The sequence below is a fragment of the Canis aureus genome, chromosome 28 (genome assembly GCF_053574225.1).
Source record: "Canis aureus isolate CA01 chromosome 28, VMU_Caureus_v.1.0, whole genome shotgun sequence".
Classification (NCBI taxonomy): domain Eukaryota; kingdom Metazoa; phylum Chordata; class Mammalia; order Carnivora; family Canidae; genus Canis; species Canis aureus.
In genome coordinates this window covers 8,338,681-8,358,835 of record NC_135638.1, presented here as the reverse complement: position 1 = coordinate 8,358,835, position 20,155 = coordinate 8,338,681, and the positions used below count along the sequence as shown (strand labels likewise).

General features: G+C 35.3%; 1 protein-coding gene across 1 annotated transcript in view; it reads left to right on the top strand.

The window, feature by feature from the left end:
• Positions 1-14,390, top strand: part of CNBD1 (cyclic nucleotide binding domain containing 1) — a 543,788-nt gene extending 529,398 nt beyond the window's left edge. Inside the window, exon 13 of the mRNA XM_077876353.1 lies at positions 13,687-14,390. Within this exon, the coding sequence (XP_077732479.1) occupies position 13,687 (1 nt within the window). The 3' untranslated portion in view covers positions 13,688-14,390. The remainder of the gene's footprint in view (positions 1-13,686) is intronic.
• The last annotated feature ends 5,765 nt before the right edge of the window (positions 14,391-20,155 follow it).

Below are 20,155 nucleotides of genomic sequence, written 5' to 3'. Positions count from 1 at the left end.
AAAATAAAACTATCTTGTTAAAAAAAATGTAAGCCATGATGACAAGAATGTAAAATACATTTGCATCCTGAACCGATAGGATTGATTAAAGTGTTTAATCATGATCTTCATGGGACAACTAGAAAATCAAAAGACAATTGATTGAAAGACACAAATTCAGAGCACATTTCAAGAAGCGGCCAAAATAAAGATTAAAGTAGGATCATAATTAAGCAGTGTGTACCTAGACTCTGGAGCCTCTAGAAAAGATCTGTCGATTAATAAGTGATCAGTAATACCTGCATAAATGTTGGTTGAATGTAAGACTCAGACCCATACTCTTTTAAGATGTATGAACTATTTATTTGAAGTTTGTACATCAAATGTGTTATCTTTATGGAATAACTGAGTTCATGGTTAATGATAAGCAGCGTTAACGTTTATGAGCATCTTTTGTTTTTCCTTTTTGCACTTCACTAGGAGGAGGGTTTACAATTCTCTAAGAATAAAAGGGAGTTTTGCAGAAATGGATATTCAGAGAGATTTCCAGAATAAGCCTTCGTTGCCATGCTTCTTACTATGACATCCACCTCACTGTCTGACATTACAATATATATAACTACACAAAAACTAGCAAACCAGAAGCAAAATTAACATCCAGATTTCTAGCAGCCTTTGCCTCACTCAATTCAGCAATGTATATGTTTTAAAAAGCAATCTACTTGTTTTTACATTTGAAAACGATGAGCTAATTTTGATTTTTAAAAAACGGAGCACGGTTAGGTCTTCAAAATAAATTCCTCTTCACAGAAACACTGAATTAGGGATTTTCAATAAATTGGAATATTAAATTGCTTTGATGACAGAGCATACATCTATAAAAGAATTTATATTTTACTGGAGTCTTATTCTTTGTATCCCCTCCAATAGTTCTGTTTAAACAGATGTACCACAGATGTGGAAACATCTGGCAGGTCAACACAATTCTGCTATGACCATACTCAGGTTAGGATTGTGCATTTTTTGACATCTAATTGTTAAGCAAGGACCCTTCCCTGGAAAAAGTTTAGTACGTTGCATCAAATGATATATTTCCACTTGCTTCTCCTTTCTCTCTAATAAGTATTTTCACATGTGCTCACTAGAAATATTTTGGTGGCTATGGTGACTTTTTATTTGTTTTAGAAATGTCTACATAATTTTCATTGGCCTTTTAAGAAATCACCTGCTCAAGTGTTAGGAACAGTTGAATTAAAATCAGTAGATTAATTTTAGTCATTTTCATTGTTTTTCTTCTCCTGAGTTTTGTTGGGTCCATTCAAATTACAAGAAAATTGTTCCAATGGTACACATTAAATATACCAATCCATCAAGTTCTTGAGTCTTCTTTCCTCACTTGGATTGCACATGTCAAAGAGATGAATGCAACTTCTTTCAACATTCTGTATAACCATAGAAGAGCCTTCATTTGGCTTCTCTTACATTAGCACGAATATATGGGCCTGAGTATGCATATAATGTATGCTATGAGCGAGTGTGTATGCATACGTGTGTGTGTGTGTGTGTGTGTGTGTGTTTGTAGTTTTAGAGAGTTTTAGGCAGAGGAGGGGATAAAAAAATTGAAAAATTTGAATATTACAGATTTTGAAATTTTATTTTTGTAGTACACACTTGTAAATCTAACAATAAAAATCTTCAATTTTTGCTTTAAACTATCTCTCTGTTTTTACGAGCCAGGAAACATTTATGAGACTCAAGAAAATATTTTCCAAAGCTCTGTGTCTGAATATCTATAACATTTATCCAAATCAGAGAAAATTAATAAGATTTACAGCACTTTGCAGACACTGTTAGTAAATCCTGAGGGAAAAAGCAGATTGTACCATTTCATTCAGTGCTGGGAATCTGGGTGATACGTGGCGACAATAAGAGACTTTTCACTCCTGAAGAGACTGAGGCTGTGTGACCCAAGGGATCAGCATGCACCGTGGGACGCTATAAAACCCATCTAATATTTATCAAGATGTGCAATGTAATGAAAACTGCCTGAAATCATACACCACACAAACAACTTCAGCCTGAGAATAGGAAGCAAAACAAGGAAACATAATCATAAGCTAGGTTCTTTTGCGGTGTTTCTCTGCCTCGCTTCTTTATGTTTATCAGCTATTTGTTTATTTTTCTAGCTACTTTAGAATTTCCTGTTGAGATAGATTTATATTCAAATGTATCATGAAATATAAAAAAAAAAAAACACAAGGTTTTTGTTTGCTTTCTTGCTCTCTCTCCTTCAAAACATGCATTTTTTTCCCCCCTGAAAAGTCTACTTTGGTGTTTAAAATCAGCCATCAATGCACATTTTAATCAGGTTATAGTATCCTAACTATTAACTCTGGCTCAGAAACTCATGACCACCCCACACTTACTTGGAGGTTCAACAGACATAAACCATGAATCCATAGTGTATCACCACAGGACAAAAGCATCATGAGGGAAGGTTCAAAGTTTTGAATACTCTAGTCTCCTAAAATTTTCCATTAAAGATATTCATTGAATGCAGATTTTTTTTTTTCACAAAACCAGAAGATCGTTTCAGTGTTGCACCAAAGAGATCCAGAAATTCTCACAAAATAGTCTGCATGGCAATCAGCCCACAATGGGCTTCTAATTCCTTCACCATAGAGGCCAAGACTACTTCCAAGTTTCCAACCAGGATGTTTGCAATGTGCCTCCTCCTTTGACAGCTGTTAAATGCCATAATGGTTACAATAGCATATGCTGGGAGTACTCCAGATGTCTTCACACAGTGGTAGGTCCATTTCTAATAACAGACAATGAGAGAGAAAGGCTGACATAATATTTATAGGAACTTCTTAATCTCTAGTGCATTGTAAATGTTTACGGTTCAAGGTGGGGAATCTGGCTGCTTACCAAATGTATTTTTTCCCCTCTGAGTTTAAGCATCAGATTATATTTAAATATTTCTATTCTCTCTCACTATCTGTTTTAATGTCTCTGTCGCAGGTTTAAACCAATCTCTCTGTCTCTCTCCCTTTCTCTTTTTCCACAAATATTTACTGAACACTTTAGCTCAAAATGTATTTAACTTATCCCTACCTATCTCTGGCAAATAAAAGAGTTTCCATCTTTTGGGCCTGTCTCTTCACCAAAAATGCTCTGGAATGATTCAATTCAACATTGGCGTGTTTTTTAAACTATTAAACCATATGGAAATATGTCTTACTGAATTTACTTCCTAAAGAGTAGTTTTCCACTGGACCTTTTGATTTTGACTGTAACCTCTGTGTGCAGTAATGTTCCTTTGGTCTTTCCCTCCTCATAAGTTATGAGATGAATGAAGAGAGGGCTATTTTATTCCAATTGCTGAACTCAGAAAAAACCAAGGAAGAAAAAAAAAGAACCAAAGAAGATAAATTAGTGAAAGATGCTGAAGAAGACATCACAAATTGTGATATTGGGGCTAGTCACAGGATTCTTTTTGCGAGGGTGGGGAATGTAGTTCTTGCTCTTGTAAAAGAAGAGAATTAAATGATCTTATTATGGTTTCTTCTAGTTGTAATACTTATTAATTCATAGTCTGAGTGTTTCTGAACTCTCTTTTTTTTTTAATTTTTATTTCTTTATGATAGTCACAGAGAGAGAGAGAGAGGCAGAGACACAGGCAGAGGGAGAAGCAGGCTCCATGCACCGGGAGCCCGACGTGGGATTCGATCCCGGGTCTCCAGGATCGCGCCCTGGGCCAAAGGCAGGCGCCAAACCGCTGCGCCACCCAGGGATCCCTCTGAACTCTCTTTTTACAGCTCTCATGGGCATGGCCATCTTTATACCCGATGACCTCTTTCATTGTTTCTTTAAAAGTCATCTTATTCTCACAAACTCCCTTCAACATCAGAAAAAGAAAGAGAATTTTAAAAACCTTGGTAATAAGAGAATAATTTTTTGGTCCATCATTTATTTTGTAGACTTAAGACACTCAACAAGGAATATACCCTTTGATGATCCTTTGGGAGCTGCAAACCACTGAGGACAGAAAAAGCTATGTGAAAGCATGCAAACTGTGCTTTGATTTTGGCAACCAAGTCCAATTAAAACAGCTACAGAAAACAAAGGCCTTCAACAGACTAAAATTGAGATCTATAACAATAGATCCTACTCACTTGTGTTTATTCTTATTGATAAAAATTAGTTAAAGGTTAGCATCATTTAGTTCATGATTCTATATAGTTTGGTTTAAATTTGGAGGTTTAGGAGGAAGTACACATCCTTCCCTTGGTCTGCTCATTTGTATGCTACAATCTAAAACTTTTCAATTCAGAACTGCTCTATAAAAATGACCTCCCACCCACCACTTCATCATTAAAATGTTTTCCTCAAGGAGGAATACCTACCATTTGGTTCGATGTGGATGGAACTGGGTATTATGCTGAGCGAAATAAGTCAATCAGACAAAGACAATTATCATATGCTTTCAGTCATATGTGGAATATAAGAAGTAGTGAGAGGGACCATATAGGGAAGGAGGGAGACTGAGTGGGGGAAAATTAGAGAGAGAGACAACCATGAGAGACTCCTAACTCAGGGAAACAAACAAAGGGTTATGATGGGGTAACAGGGTGACAGACACTGAGGAGGGCACTTGCTGGGATGAGCACTGGGTATTATATGTTGGAAAATTGAATTTAAATAAAATATTTTATTTTTTTATTTTATTCTTTTTAAATATTTTATTTATTTATTCATGAGAGACACAGAGAGAGGCAGAGACATAGGCAGAGGGAGAAGCAGGCTCTCTGCGGGAACCCTGATGTGGGACTCAATCCCAGGATCTCAGGATCATGCCCTTAGGCCTTGGAAAGATCAAAGGAACATTACTGCAAAGGAGACGCTCGACCACTGAACCACCCAGGCATCCCTAAATTTTTTTTTTTTTTAAAGAATGCTTTCCTCATTTGTATTGTAGGCAAATCATCAACAAGGTGCTTTACTTTCCAAAAGTTCTCTTTCTACCACTTATCATGATACTTGCTTTGGTCTTATGAATAAGATCTCTGCCCATAGATAATAAATTTAAATAGTCATGACAGTTAAGATAAATTTATAATTAAAGGAAAATTAACAGGTTTTTTTTGGGGGGGTGGCAATTAAGATCTAGTCTTTTAGCAACTTTGTAGTTTATAATACAGAATTGTTGACGATAATTACTACACTGTGCATAAATTCTCCAGGACTTATTTATCCACTAGTTCTGTTTGTACTGTTAAACCAATAAATCCCCATAACATTTTTGGAGAGATTGAAGACGGGAGTTGGACTGGTTTACCAGAAACTGGACAACTGTTTATGAGAATCATGAGGAATACTGATAAAAAATTAAAAATGTGCCTAAGCTGGCCCTAGGCTTCCTATTCAGAATATCACAGGGAACTCAATTTTAACCAGCTTCCCAACTGGTTCTGAGGTACATAACTCTTGAAAATCACTATATTACAGCCAGAAGCCCAGGGTTCAAACTGGTCTGGCCTTTTTGAGTCCAGGACAGGAATGACTGAATTGCCAGAAGGTATCCAGTGGATCTCATTAAGGAGACTCTGGCTTTCCTACCATTGTCAGCAAACTTTGTCTTTCTCTCCTCTTCCAATAAGAAAGAAGTAGTCCTCTGGAGGCAAACTCTCTCTCCTCTGTCCTGCTCCTCCCTCAGGTATAGGAGTAATCTGAGTTACTACCCCTCAAATATTCAGCAGCAGCTCTAGAACATGGTGAATGCTGTAATGATTACTTCAATGCTGCTAACTAGCATGCGTATCCATTTACAAAGGAAAATACAAGCTCTTTTTCAAGAAACTCCTAGCTTCCCACAGTCCATTATTATAAAATAATAGATGTTGATTTTTACTGCCATAAATTAATTTTATTTTTACAAAATCCAGTTAAATATAAGGGACACATTCTAATAATGTGGGGTCTTAATAATTAAGATTTGTCAACTAATAGCAGGAACTAAGGTGTAGACTTATTTAAGGTCTGAGGTCCTGATTTTGAAAGAAAAATGACATACAGCTTATATCCTTGATATTATTTATTTCCTAGTAAAGGTTCCATGAATTTAATCTACACTAATTAGGTCTTGAGGAAAACACTAAAGTCATAAAGATAAACAGTTGGTATTAATTTAAAATTAAGCTTACTTTGCAGTAACTGAGTTAATATTTCTTGATGACTCTATTAGTCAATTATAATACTACATTCAAATTCTAAGCCCTTCAATTCTGACAATTACAACTGTTTGAGTGAAGATTATATTTGCTGATTATTTTTGCTTGTGATATATCACAAGATTGAATTTAATCATGTAAATATTTTAGTTTGGAAGGCAAAATGAATTATCTCTCTTTCTCTCTTCCTGCCTTTAATTTATAATACATTGCTTTGCATTGTTCTTATGTCTTATTTTTTACAGTATTTTCTAATTTAATGAGTAGCTCAATCTTTCACCTGTTTTCTACCCATTCTCATCTCTATTTTCTAGAAGCAAAATACTGAGGACTAGAATTTGATCACAGCTCAAACAAAAGTGCAGAATCAGTGTGAAGGGCAGAGAAGTCAAAAGTCATTTTCCATATGGATGCCTTTATTGGACTTTCGTGTAGGGCTTCTTTCAAAGGGGTGCCTGGGTGGATTAGTTGGTTAAGTATTGGCTCAGGTCATGATCTCAGGGTACTTGAATCAAACCCCGCATCTGGCTCCCTGCTCAGTGGGAAATCTTCTTGTCTCTCTATCATATACATACCTGATTGAGATATATATAGATATAGACACATAGCATATATATAATATATTTACCTGATAGATATCTGATAGATATATCTGGAGTATATTAATTCTAGAATGATTTCCAACTTAAAAAAGATGGGCTTACATGATTAAATTCAATCATATCGGAATTAGTGTTTTATAAACATCATTTGAGATAGGGTTTATTTCTTATACCAATTCATTTCTAATAATTTGTATTTAATAATCTAAAATAAATTGTGTTGTTGTTACTGGTTTACATTGATTAAACCATGTGCAACAAAACAGCATAAGAGTTCACTGGAAGCTGGAGTTTACTGGAGTTTTAGTGTAGGAGGCACCAGTTGGGAGGCTTCTCACCATGAAAATTGCCGCTCAGCTGAAGGATCAGACATTTAACATGGGATACAAGAACTGAAAAAGATTTTCAAGATTACCTAGTTCAATATCCTTACTTTATTGATAAAAAAAAAAAAAAGTGTTACCTGAACACGGCAGGTGATTTGCCTTAAGCCAGAAATCTGGAGTTCATTTTGTGGAATGGGTGGTGGCTTTGTGCAACATCATTATTTCATGTGTGACCAAGTTCATTTCCCTAGGTAACTCAGTTTCTATATCTCTAAAATAGAGATGTTGTCATTTCTTATTCTTATATCCAACTTTAAGATTATTTAAGATAAGTTATGTAAAGCATTAAAAAGGATAAAATTCAATACTCAACTTACTGAATAAAACCAGTAAGTGTTGACTATAAGTATTAATTATATTAGAATGTATATCATAATTTTTTGATCATTAAAACAATTGCTTTTCAATTTAAATACAGTTAACTATTAATGTTAAATAATAATGTAAGCTTTATAAATACTAATGTTTTTATGGTTCAGGTAATAAAATCCTAGAGTTTATAGTTAGAGAGTCTAAGGTAAGATATGGGCAATTATTTTCATTCTGTTTATTTCAAGGGAAAATATCTTTACTTACTTAATGCCATATATATATATGCCATAAATATTAATTAATATAATTATATATATAATTAATATATATATATATATGGCAAGGAGGGAGAGAGAAATGTATTTGCCATATATATGTGTGTGTGTATATATATATATACACACACACATATATACTTTAATTAGGTATTTGTCTTCCTATAGTTGATCCTTTTTTTAAGAAAAGATTTATTTACTTTTTGAGACAGAGAATGAGAGTACAAGCAGGAGAAGCAAAGGGAAAGAGAATCTGAAGCAGACTCCATGCTGAGTGCAGAGCCTGACCCGGGGCTTGATCTCACAACCTGGGATCATGACCTGAGCTGAAACCAAGAGTAGGCTGCTTAATCAACTGTGCCACCCAGGTGTTCCCCTATAGTTGATCTTAATAGACTTTTTTAAAATTAATTAATTAATTAATTAATTAATTAATTAATTTATGATAGTCACACACACAGAGAGAGAGAGAGAGAGAGAGAGGCAGAGACACAGGCAGAGGGAGAAGCAGGCTCCATGCACCGGGAGCCCGACATGGGATTCGATCCCGGGTCTCCAGGATCATGCCCTGGGCCAAAGGCAGGCGCTAAACCGCTGTGCCACCCAGGGATCCCTTAATAGACTTTTGATCTTCAAACTACACCAATAATTATAAGCTATCATTATTTTCTATGGAATTATTTATAAATTTTAATGAAGATTTTGTAGCATCTTCAACATATCTCCAAATTTGGGAGTGTGGTTTTTTTAACAAGTTGGTAATATGCTGATAATTATATTCAAGCCCTTTTTAAGACTCAAAACAACAACAAAAAGTCTTTTCCAAATCTGTGCTCTTGTTCCACTTCTGTCTTAAATAAGAATGATAATAGTATTCTAAATTAGTCTGGTGCTTATTCTTCAGTAGACTGCTTATGATAGTCTAAATATTTTTTTATTTTTAAAGTGCATTTACTTCTTTTTCTTACATTATTCTTTATGAAGAAACAGATGTGCTATTTTGCTTCCTAACACCGTCTTAAAATTGCCCTTGTAATACAGTTCCTGAAATATCTAACCTTTCACTATACTTTATATAATTCTAATTTTAGTAATTTGGGGGAAGCTTTCTTATCTTACCAATTCTGGGGATAATGTTTGAATGCTTCTTGTAATTTAAAATCCACTTTTTGTTATATAATTTTCTCTACGTAGTAGCAATAAATCAATTAAAAAGACAAAAACAAGTCTTTAATGCTTTTGGTAAATAAAAAGGAGTTCTTTTATTTTATCAAATTGTTCTACAATACCAAAATAGTTTTTTTTTTTTTTCAAAATAGGTTTAAAATTAAAGTACAGTCTGGGTTAAAACTAAATCTTAAAGGCTTTTAAAGTCAAGACAGATTTTGCAAGGGTAGGCTAAGGGACACATAACTAACACTTGGGGATTGAAGAACATGCTCAATGGTCTACTCTAGTCCAAGTCACTATTTCAAAAACAACCTTCTATGCCAAAGAGACATAGTGAGGGAAAGTGCAGTTTACCGAAGAAGGGTGATGTTTCAGAAGAAGAGTTTGATGGAAAACAAAAATAAATAGGGTCTACTCTATTGCTTGACTACCCAATAAAACAAATACATTTACACACACCCATACCATCTTCCATAACATTTCTAAAAACATTCTTGCCCAACATAATGCAGTATGCATCACTTCTCTAAAGAGAGAGAACACAAACTCATTCCAAACTTGAATACCTGTGGGCCAGTGATGTGATAGCCCAAACTTTCTGACATTCATTTTCTTTTATTCTGTTTTGGTTTTGGTTATGCAATCTTAAGCAATTCCAGATCCAGCTCTCATAAAGACTGTAGCTGGTGAGCTAACATATAAATATAAGCATCTTGAAAATATATATGTCATATAAAAGAAAATTCCTTTCTTACAATTTTCTGTGATTGGGGAAAAGCAAAAATATGCATTAAAGCTTTTAGTTAAGAGAGAGTGCCATTGATCTTAACCCAAAGACTTTATATATTGTGCTAATCACCTAGAGAATAGAACCATAATCTCATGGAAAACTGTTGGCTAAATCCATCAACAGTGGATCAGCCAGTATAAACTGCTCCAAGATCTAGTCACTGTCATATTATCCTTGTCCAGTGCCCTTCAGTGTGACCTCTTCAGAGGCACATTAGAGAGAATTCCCCTGCGGGCCGTGCTACCAGTATAGCTACATGCTTCTCATTGTGTGAGTGTTTGGACATTAAAATTGAGCAACTACAGGCTCAGTTCTGATGATAGCTTGTTAATATAACTTCCTCAAAGCCTGAGTGAGATATCAATTTTATTTTGTAGGATGATTTTGCTAGTGACCATGAGCCGAATTCTCTGAACTAAATTTACCTAATCCCAGCTCTTTGCTAGTAACTTTGGCCTCATAGCAAAAATGGAAAGTAACAAATGTCAAGCTCAACCTGATAGGTTTTTCTCATGCCGCCCAAATATTCTTATGTCAACCCACCCTTTTCAGGTTGTTGTCACATCAGAAAACACTGTGGAGGAGGAATTTATTCCCCTGATTCATTGAGGATTTTCCTGTATAACTGCTTTCCTATTCCAGGATTCTATCATTTCCTCTTACTCATTAACTTCAGGATACAGTAAAATGTCAATCTTCTGCTAAATAAGGTGCACAGCTCTTACCAGTCAGATATTCCTTGCTTTGGAAAATATGTTCCTTAAAAAGCTCATATAGTAATCTTCCTGTTGTCTGCTTCTAACGTGTCAGCTTGGACTGGAGCTTGCTTCTGTTTCATAATATCTCAAAGAAGGCCACTAGAAATTGCATTAAGGTCTACTTCTCTTGTTTTTGTGAAGAATGGTGTTCTGTAGCGTGCAGCTCCATTTTCCCAAAGAAGAGGTGGAATAAACAACCATTATTGATCCATTTTATTCATTTGGGTGGTGTAAAGAAAAAACTCACCATTTTTTCCTCTCTGTGTAGGGAAAAAACTCATTCTTTCCTAATGTGTGTTTCTTTCCCATGTGGCTCCTTTGCTACTCACACAGAACATTGCACTTCTGATGCTTCTGGTCACCAAATGTGTAGAGGTTTTCCCCACACCAAGCAAGTCTCTGTGACACCAGCTGGGTGTCCTATAATTTAACTTAATTCTGACAGTATTTACCCAGAGATAGCACTAGATCCCACAGATTAAGGGCTCAATCCTGTAAGATGCCCCCCACCTCCACCCCCTCCAAACACATCAGATGCCAGTTGCAAGCGCAGGTTATCATTGATGCTTCTGACTGGCCTGCTCTAGATCAGAGGTTCCAACAACTCCCTCCTTGGGTTCAGTTAATTTGCTAGAGCAGCTCACAAAATCCAGGGTAACATTTATGTTTACAGGTTTACTAAAGGATATGATAAACAATACAGAGAAACATCCAGATGGAAGAGATGGATAGGGCAAGGTGTGGGAGAGGGTGTGGTGATTCTATGCCCTTTCCAGGCATGCTATCCTCCCAACACCTCCATGTGTTTAGCAATCTGGAAGCTCTCTGAACTTTGTCCTTTTGGGTTTTTATGGAGGTTTCATTATATGGTCATGATTGATTAAAGCACTGGTGATTGCCCATTGATTCAACCTCCCTACCTTCAGCCCTCCCCAGATGTTGAGGCTGGGACTGAAAGTTCAACTCTCTAATCCCAACAACCACCTCCTATCCCTAGGTGGGGTTTAGGATCACCTCATTAACATAATACACCTTTATCGCTCTCCCCACTTATGAAATTCCAAGGGGTTTAGAAGCCTTTTTTAGGAATAGGGCCAATTACCAAACATTTAGTTCTTACTAATATATGGTGGCAGTATCACACATGGAATCAATCTACCTAACGTCTTAAGCTTTAAGAGAGTTTCTCCGTCCACATCAACGAGTGGAAAGCAAGGACTTGGTAGTGTGCCTACAATCTTAAAGTCTTTTCTAGGTAGGTAACCCAACAGTGGGACCCAAAGAATTAGTAAGCCTGATACACTTAGCCGTGTCCTGCTACTCAGGATTAATGAGAAGCAAAGGTAATTTTTTTTTCTTTTTTAACTAATGATTCTATTGCATTCTGACATATTTGATTCGGAAGAACTCAGGCAGGAAACAGAAATAGGCTTCCTCAAATACTAAAATTTGAAAGAAAATTAGAGAAATATATAAGCAACTTTAATGAGGATATCAGTCCCACTAACTCATCTAATGTGTACTGATCATCTTCTCCACCCAGCAGATATTCACCAATATATAGAGAAACTACATTTAAGTCATGTCTACTATTGAAAGTAGGAAAACAATATGTTCTTCATTCTCAAAAAGAGCTCATAGTTTCTGGTTTGGGGTAGAAAGTCAAGAGAAAAAGTTTTGCAATACTTGGGGTATTTTAAAATCCATCTCATTCTGAATGGTTGCAAATATTTTGCCTTCTATTTCCACCCACTATTCTTTTTCTTATCTGAGCCATTGGGTGGTAGAACAATGGATGGAAATAAGTAGAAGGTGGAAGAATGGAAATGGAAGAACCAGAGCACTGTAACCATGCCTATTTTCATACTAGAAGTAACAGCTTAACCTCTTTTTCCTTCTCTTTTTGAGTCCTTTTTTGGTAATATAAAGCTATTTTATGCATGAGTGTAGTTATTTCCTTTCATTAAAATGGATACAGCACTTGATCCATGCATCAATTCCATCTGTAATCATAATTTCAAAGAAAATTGTAGAACCAAGTTAATTATTCAAATAATCTAGAATCACATTTTTACATTCAGAGTCGAGATAATTGACAAAAGCATTTCAGACTTCAATTACCTCAAAACTACTTTGAGTTTCCTCCTCATTTAGAAAATTTCTATATGGCTTTGCAATTAACACACTTTGTTTTCTATTCTTTTATTATTTATTTGCTTTATTATTCTTTTATTATTTATTTACTTTATTATTTGTTATTCCTTTTTGAATATGCCATTGTCTTTTGGCAAATATTTGGTCTTCTGTGCTACCAAATCCAAAAGGAGTATATAAACGATAAATCCATTTGTTGTAAAGAACTTCGGGCTTGAAAATGTATTGTTTTTCCTTTCTTACAATTTTCTGTGATTGGGGTGCCTGGGTGGCTCAGTCAGTTAAGCATCTAAAGCATCTATCTTTGGCCCAGGTCCTTATCCCAGGGTCCACATGAGGCTCCCTGTTCAGCAGGGAGTCTGCTTCTCCCTCTGCCTCTGCCCTCCCCCACCCCCCCGCCCCGCTCATGTTCTCTCATTCTTCCTGTCAAATAAATAAATAAAATCTTAAAAAAAAAAAAAAAAGATTCTCTGCGATTACTTTTAATCACTATTCTGACACTTTTTTCCCAAGTTTCTTATTCGGGTGACTCATATCTACCTCATCCTGATGAGGTAAGGAAGTAAAAAGGCAAAGGGAAATCATCCATGGAAGAGCTTTCAGGAAAGGAGAAAGAAATCAAAACCCAAGGAGAAAACAGGGCTTTGATCAAGATTCAATCTCTACGAATCAGTCAGCAGGGGTGAGAAATCTGAAAGAACAAGAGTATTTGTTTTATTGCCATATTTGAAAAATCTCATGTCAAGTACTTATTATCATCAAATGAATGAAAGGGAAGGGCTTTGAAATGTATGCCTTCCAAGAGAAAAAAGAGGGTGGGGAAGACATCTTCCTTTAAGGGCCAAAGGACACAGTTTGCTGGGAAGTAATTACTTTCACTTCAGCTGGGTCTGACACCAGCTTTTGCTTCAGTGACACTAAGTAGGGATGCTGATAGCAGCCCACAATACGGGAAAATCGCCCTGCTCTAAAATGCCTTTTTTTTTTTTTTTTTTTTTTTTTGAATGCAGGACACAGAGAGACAGAGAAGCAGAGAAGCACAAGAAAATCTGGTGTTTGGATCACCTCTGCGTCTCACGCTTCACTGCTTTGTTACCACCAGTGGCAGGACTGCTGGTAATGTAATGCAAGTACTCAGGGAATCTACGTCTAAGCTAAACAGCCAGAAACCTGAGGGCACAAGATTCAGCTTCAGGCATCGTTCTCTTTTCTGTAGCTCTTCACTTAGTATCAACAGTCTAGGCAATTGTTTGAATAATAATGAACCAAATCTCTCCTTAGCAACAGTCCAGTTTTTTAAAAAAATGGATATCAAATAGAACCCTACTTTTAATAATAATGTGGGTTTTTTGTTTTTGTTTTTGTTTTACTTCTTCTGTTATCTGTTGTCTGAACATGCTGGAAAAGGTTCATTATAAAGTGATCCATAAGAAACTGCTTTATTTTTTTCCTGCATTGTTTCAAGAGTGACAATAGAACTGTGTTCAGGATGTCAATATTGTTATCCCAGTGAACTGGATATTGCCTTACAGAAAGATTTCAATTTGCCATGAAATCCCAGAACCTAAACTAAATAAGGAAATTTACTACTGCTACCTCTAATGGTCCCTAATAAGTTACATTTTTTTATATTTTTAGTTATCCCTTGTTTTTGATTTGTTTTTCTTTTGATTGTTTTCTGGTCTTTTGGAGGAATACAATTCTATCAATAAAGTTGACTACTTTGCTTTAGCTGTGTGGTTCTCTAAAGGGCTCAGTTATCCATTTATTGCTTTTTGTGGAAAATAATAAAAGGCAGATAAATTACAATAACGGAAACTTGAAATATATAAGAATCAGATGAAATTGCAAACATAATTATGCTTGATCATGAAAAAGTAAGCTATCAAAGTGAGCATAAGCTATTATTTCAGAAATTGTTCAATCATTTTGCATTATAACAGACATTAAGCTTTTCTTTATGGAAGAATTCTTAAAATTAATGTTATTACCCATTTTCCTGACATTTTAGAAAACAATGCTGTATTCAATTTTAATAATGAAGCATCTTTGTTCAGTTAATATAATATTCATCTTCTATAAGGAAAAGAGATTGAGGTCACTATAAATGGTTTTAGATAACATTAGATGAATAATAAAAGTAGGTGAAGGGACCTGAAATTTCCAGATTTAGATGGGGCCAAAGCAAATTCTTAAGACAAATGCATATTTTCAACCCAATGTTTACAAGATGAAAAACATCAAAATATGAGTAGCCATAGTACTATCAAATACAAACACTATTATTTACAATTACATTTTTCAGAGACTATCTCTCACAGGATGTAGATGTCGGAATGCCCACAAAATAAGTCTAAATACATGGGTGAGTTGGAGAAACTCATTATTAAACAGATTTGGAAAGTATCTATATCCTTTATCAACATGTTGTTTTCCCTAACCATCATTTTCCATTCTGGCTTCCTAATATCATCCACTTATCATGAAGCTGTGGTTTCATGAGATTGGTAGCTCCCAGACCCTGAAGGGAGATCTAATCCACCTGGGCCACGCTTGGCAGTCCCATTTCCCTTACCTGTAACTGTTTTAGAATTGGGCATGAACTCCACCTGTGGCCATTGAGATGGGAGGAGAATTTTCCTTGAGGTCTTTGAAGATACATTTCTTTATTTTTTAGAAAAACTAAAAGTCAAACTCTTCTTTTTCTGGAGATTGCTGTCCTGGGAAATGATACCCAATATCCATTTATAACTCTTACAAGAATGAATAATGAAGAACAAATATTTGACACATTATTGATGACAGAGTAGAGAAAGGGGGATCAAAATCTGGATTCTTAATGAAATCTTAAACCAGATTAAAACAAGGCAACAGGCTGCCTTACTTCTGGTATTCTTTTCAGTGAGATAAATAATAATGATGATGATGGTGATAATGTTTTCATTGTTCAAGGCAATTTGAATTGAGTTTCTTGTTCCTTGTAGCCAATTTATTCCTAAAAGATACAATTTCTCACACACACCAATGAACTCTGCCTGGTGATTAGCATGAAATCAAATTAAAATTTAAGGGCCAAGAGCTAACAAATTAAAAGGAAATGGAACAATATTGGGACATTCACTCATGAATGTTTGCTCATACCGCAAATAACCCAATGTTCATATACACACCTACTCATACACACAGCCTTGAAAGAAAAGAGGTTGAATTTCATAACCTTTCCCCAAACATCTAATGATGCCAAAATAATCAGTTACTTTGATGACATTGATACAACAGCACTTATATAAATGAAACAGTAATTTGTAGACCAGTCAATATATTAATTCATTTTTCAACCAAATGGTTTGGTATACTGAAGAATAATCTAAGATAATGATGTAAATTGGTTTGGGTACAAGAATTTCTGTTTTTGTTACCCAGTGGAAGATACTGATTGTGTACATAACCTATATCCCATGTCCTCTGAGAAGCGCTAAAATCAAAGAATTGAATAAAACATGGTCTTAACTCTAATAGCATGATGCAGAATTCAAGGTGTCAACACCAATAATTTCTCAAGTCTTTCTCCAAGGTGTATATAAAAGGAAATGGAGTAAATCTCATGCATCTACTTTAGATATAATCTGTGTTGCCAGAGCAACAGAGTGGAAGATTTTTATTCTAAATATGTTTAGAATGCAAATTGTTTTGGAACATAGTTTGTACAGAAATCAGTCAACAGTGTGCTATTGTGGATGGTCTAGTTTACAGCAAAGTGTTTATTTATGCTTTGTAGGTCTTTTTTCATATATATATCTAATAGAAGAGACATGAAAATTGAATTCATTCATTTGCTTTAATTAAAAACCCACTGTCAAAAAAGTTTCCATCTTAATGTTATCTCATAACATCTGAGGATCCATTTTGGCTTACATAATTTTAGCAAAAAGAGCATGAAATGCATTTTCAAATAATGTGTCCTCAGTATGTTAGAGTTAAAAATGTTAGGCTATTTATTGTTGTGAGGCACTCAAATTTGAAACGGACAGCTGATAAAGATGTAATTAAATCTTGCCTGTTAAGGAGTCTTATGAATTATTAAAATCCAGATCCTATTATTCCTTCTTAAATTATTCTTTTCAACTTCTTGTTGCCACATATGCCCCCCTCTCAAATGTTCAGCAATTACCCTTTTGAGGGTCAAAGAAGCACCTAAAGGGCCCATCTGGAAAGCTGAGATAAGGGCCTATGGTTCAGCTTAAATAGCTGTTGCACTGAGACATTAAGATCGGGCTGGGGAGGAAGCCTTTACCTTGGGGTTCTCTGAACAGCTAAAAGAGATTTATTTGAGTGCACTTTACATCAGTTCTTGGATGCTTTTCTCTATTTTTGTACAGCTTCATTCTCATCTAACTTCAAAGTGTTGAGTTTGTCTTGATATAAATGAAATATCAGACTGAAAATCAGATGCAATGTTGCAAACTAAAAGATATATATATAATTTATGAAAAATGGATTAACTGCCTGTTAATTTCATTAAAAAGCATTAAATTGAAATGATTCTTATTCAAGTTGTCCATACTTAAGAATTGACACATATCACAATTTGGACACCAACTGACACATATATTCTGGCCTATCTTTAACCTATAGCATTGAATGTTTTTCAGGAATAAGTTAAACTTTGGCTTGTGACCCATTTACACAGAGAAAGTTAATAAGGCTGGGCTCTTTGATGCTAACAATACAATAGAACCGTGGTCAGGATGGAGTGAGGGATGAACAATGGCACTGCATGACTACAGCAGAAGTTTGTGAAAGTAAACAACTTCCTCTGAAATCAGTCTTCCATCAAGTGATTATAAATAAATCAGTATCAAGTTGTTTTGATTTTTTTTCATGTATGGGTATTAGCAGGAACGTTTCTAAGTACTACAGAGTTAAAGCAGATATGTTCTAAAACACATCATGTGCCTGCAGCTCAATCAAGGCAGTAAAAGAAGTGGTTTAGAATATCATTGAGGAAAACACAAAATATGTTTAGAGATTCATTTGTGCATAGATCCTACAGATAAATGTTTATATGGCAGTATTGATTAAATTTTTTAACCAAAGTTCTGAATTTTCATAGTCATTTAAACCACTATACCAGAATTTTTTAGGAGTACACTACTAAATTTTCATCGATGTGTACTGTTTATTTTTTTAAAGCAGTATCTGTTATCTGGAACATTTCTTTAGTGAGTAATGCAGTGCAATAGAGAGCCCTGAAAATTTAGTCTTCTGAGTAAATATGAGATTAGCAACAAAGGGCAACCATGAGATCATATTTATTAATAAATTTGTAGGACATTTTTTAAAAAGTATTTATGGTTTATGATTATATCATAATTACTACTTGGTTGCTTTTTTCAGTTTTTAATTCTTTTATAAATGTGTTGTCACAATTTCAAAATCTAGGGTTGTCTCTCTCAGGTTTTCTATTTCACTTTAGACCCAAAAAGGTCTACATTTACTTACTTTAAGTTGTTTTATGCAACCACTCCTTATCAACACAGTATCTGTTTCATTCCTCCATCTTCCTCTCTAGGACATGTCATCTAACCCTTCTACAGTGGCTCAGCGCCACTTTCTCTTCTCAGAAGCACATACGTGTGTGTGTATACCTAAATCCTTGTGTAATACTGAACATAGATAATTGAAAAAGGCATTCCTCTCTAAGGTGGGGGGTAAGAGAATGGTGTTGAAAGTTCCCAAAGAGTCAAGATTGGGTAATACAGAGTATAAATTATGACCAATTTGCTTATCGATTTATTCTCCTTATTTGTCATTCGAGAAAAAGGGCAAAGAAGCTTGATCAGGGAAAGTAGAAACTGGTTGAGTCAGTTAAACTACCTTTACAAAGTTGAATCATGCTAGAATCAGTGACAATTGAAATTGAACATCCTTATTACCTTATTATCTTACTTATCCAAAATGCTGCCAATTTTTGCCTTCACACCCCATGTTCTCTGAGAGGAGAGTAGAACAACCGAGTCTCATGACTTATGATGGAAGTTAGCCAACAAAGCATATCAGGTCTTTAAGATATGTACAGGAAACAAGGGAAGAAGAGAAGGAAGATAGAAAAATTCATATATTATTTTGGATGAGTTTTCCAATAGTAAATAAGAATAATATTTATTGAATAATTACTTACATGAAAAGACAGATCTAGATTTTGTGGAGTCTAAAAGTTATAAGATATGGAGGCCCTTTTAAAGAAAGCATGTTTCAAATTCTAAAAATAATCTGATCTGGGATCCCTGGGTGGCGCAGCAGTTTGGCGCCTGCCTTTGGCCCAGGGCGCGATCCTGAAGACCCAGGATCGAATCCCACGTCGGGCTCCCGGTACATGGAGCCTGCTTCTCCCTCTGCCTGTGTCTCTGCCTCTCTCTCTCTCTCTTTCTCCGTGTGACTATCATAAATAAATAAAAATTTATAAAAAAAAATAATAATCTGATCATGCTCACTCCAACACAACCTGACATGAGAAATTACTAATACAAAATGCTCTTATCCTGGGGATTAGGCACTTCTGTGTAAAGAGCCCTCATAATTAACTCCAAAAACTTCAGGTGAGTCTGCCTTGGACATATGGTTAGACCTGCATTGAGCTTGTTTCATCATCACACCAAGAAAATGAGGGAGAAAACTGAGGCCTGGATAGGTTGAATAAGCTGCGCAGGTCCATGCAGTTAGGAAGAAATGAAGCTAGGATGCCCACTCTTGTCCTTTAGGCTCTGGAGCTGACCCACTCCAACTCTTCTAGGTACTGTCTGCAGATCTGATTAGCATTTGTAAGTGAAATGCTACAAGCAGAGCATGGGAAGAAAGGGGACATCTGTTTAACACTGGTAATTTTATTAAACATAAAAGCTTGTATATTTTTCCTTTTTTCATTGCTTTTATCCCAAGATTGACCTACAGCATTTTAAAATGGTAGTTAGACTGCATTAGATCCTATGTTGTGGGGAAAATGTATTCATGGCAAATCTTTAAAGAAACAAAATTGAGTGGAACAAGAAATGGCCCAGAAAATAATTCAGTAATTATCTGAGGAACAAAGACATTTTCATGTCGAGGAGAAACTAACCCCTCAATATTTATTCTTATACTCATTATTTAATATGAAAAGGGAGCTCATAAATACCTTGACTCTCTGAAATGTATGAGTTTAGTAAATAGGTAACTATTTACCCAACTGTAGATAAGTAGAATAAAAGGGAAAGTATTAATGCTGTGAAGAGATGGGTCCAGAACAAGGAAAATAAAGTACCTCTTTACTCTTTGAAGTAGTGGGAGGTAAAATAATGCAATATGTTATCCTTAGAAAGGGATTTTCAAAATGTTTTCATTGGAGCTCTAGGAATTTCAAGACATTCCTGGACACTGCCTCTCCACCTCAGACACATCTCCACCTATATCATATATTCTAGACACACATTTTTTAAAGAAAGTAAAGAAATAAAAGC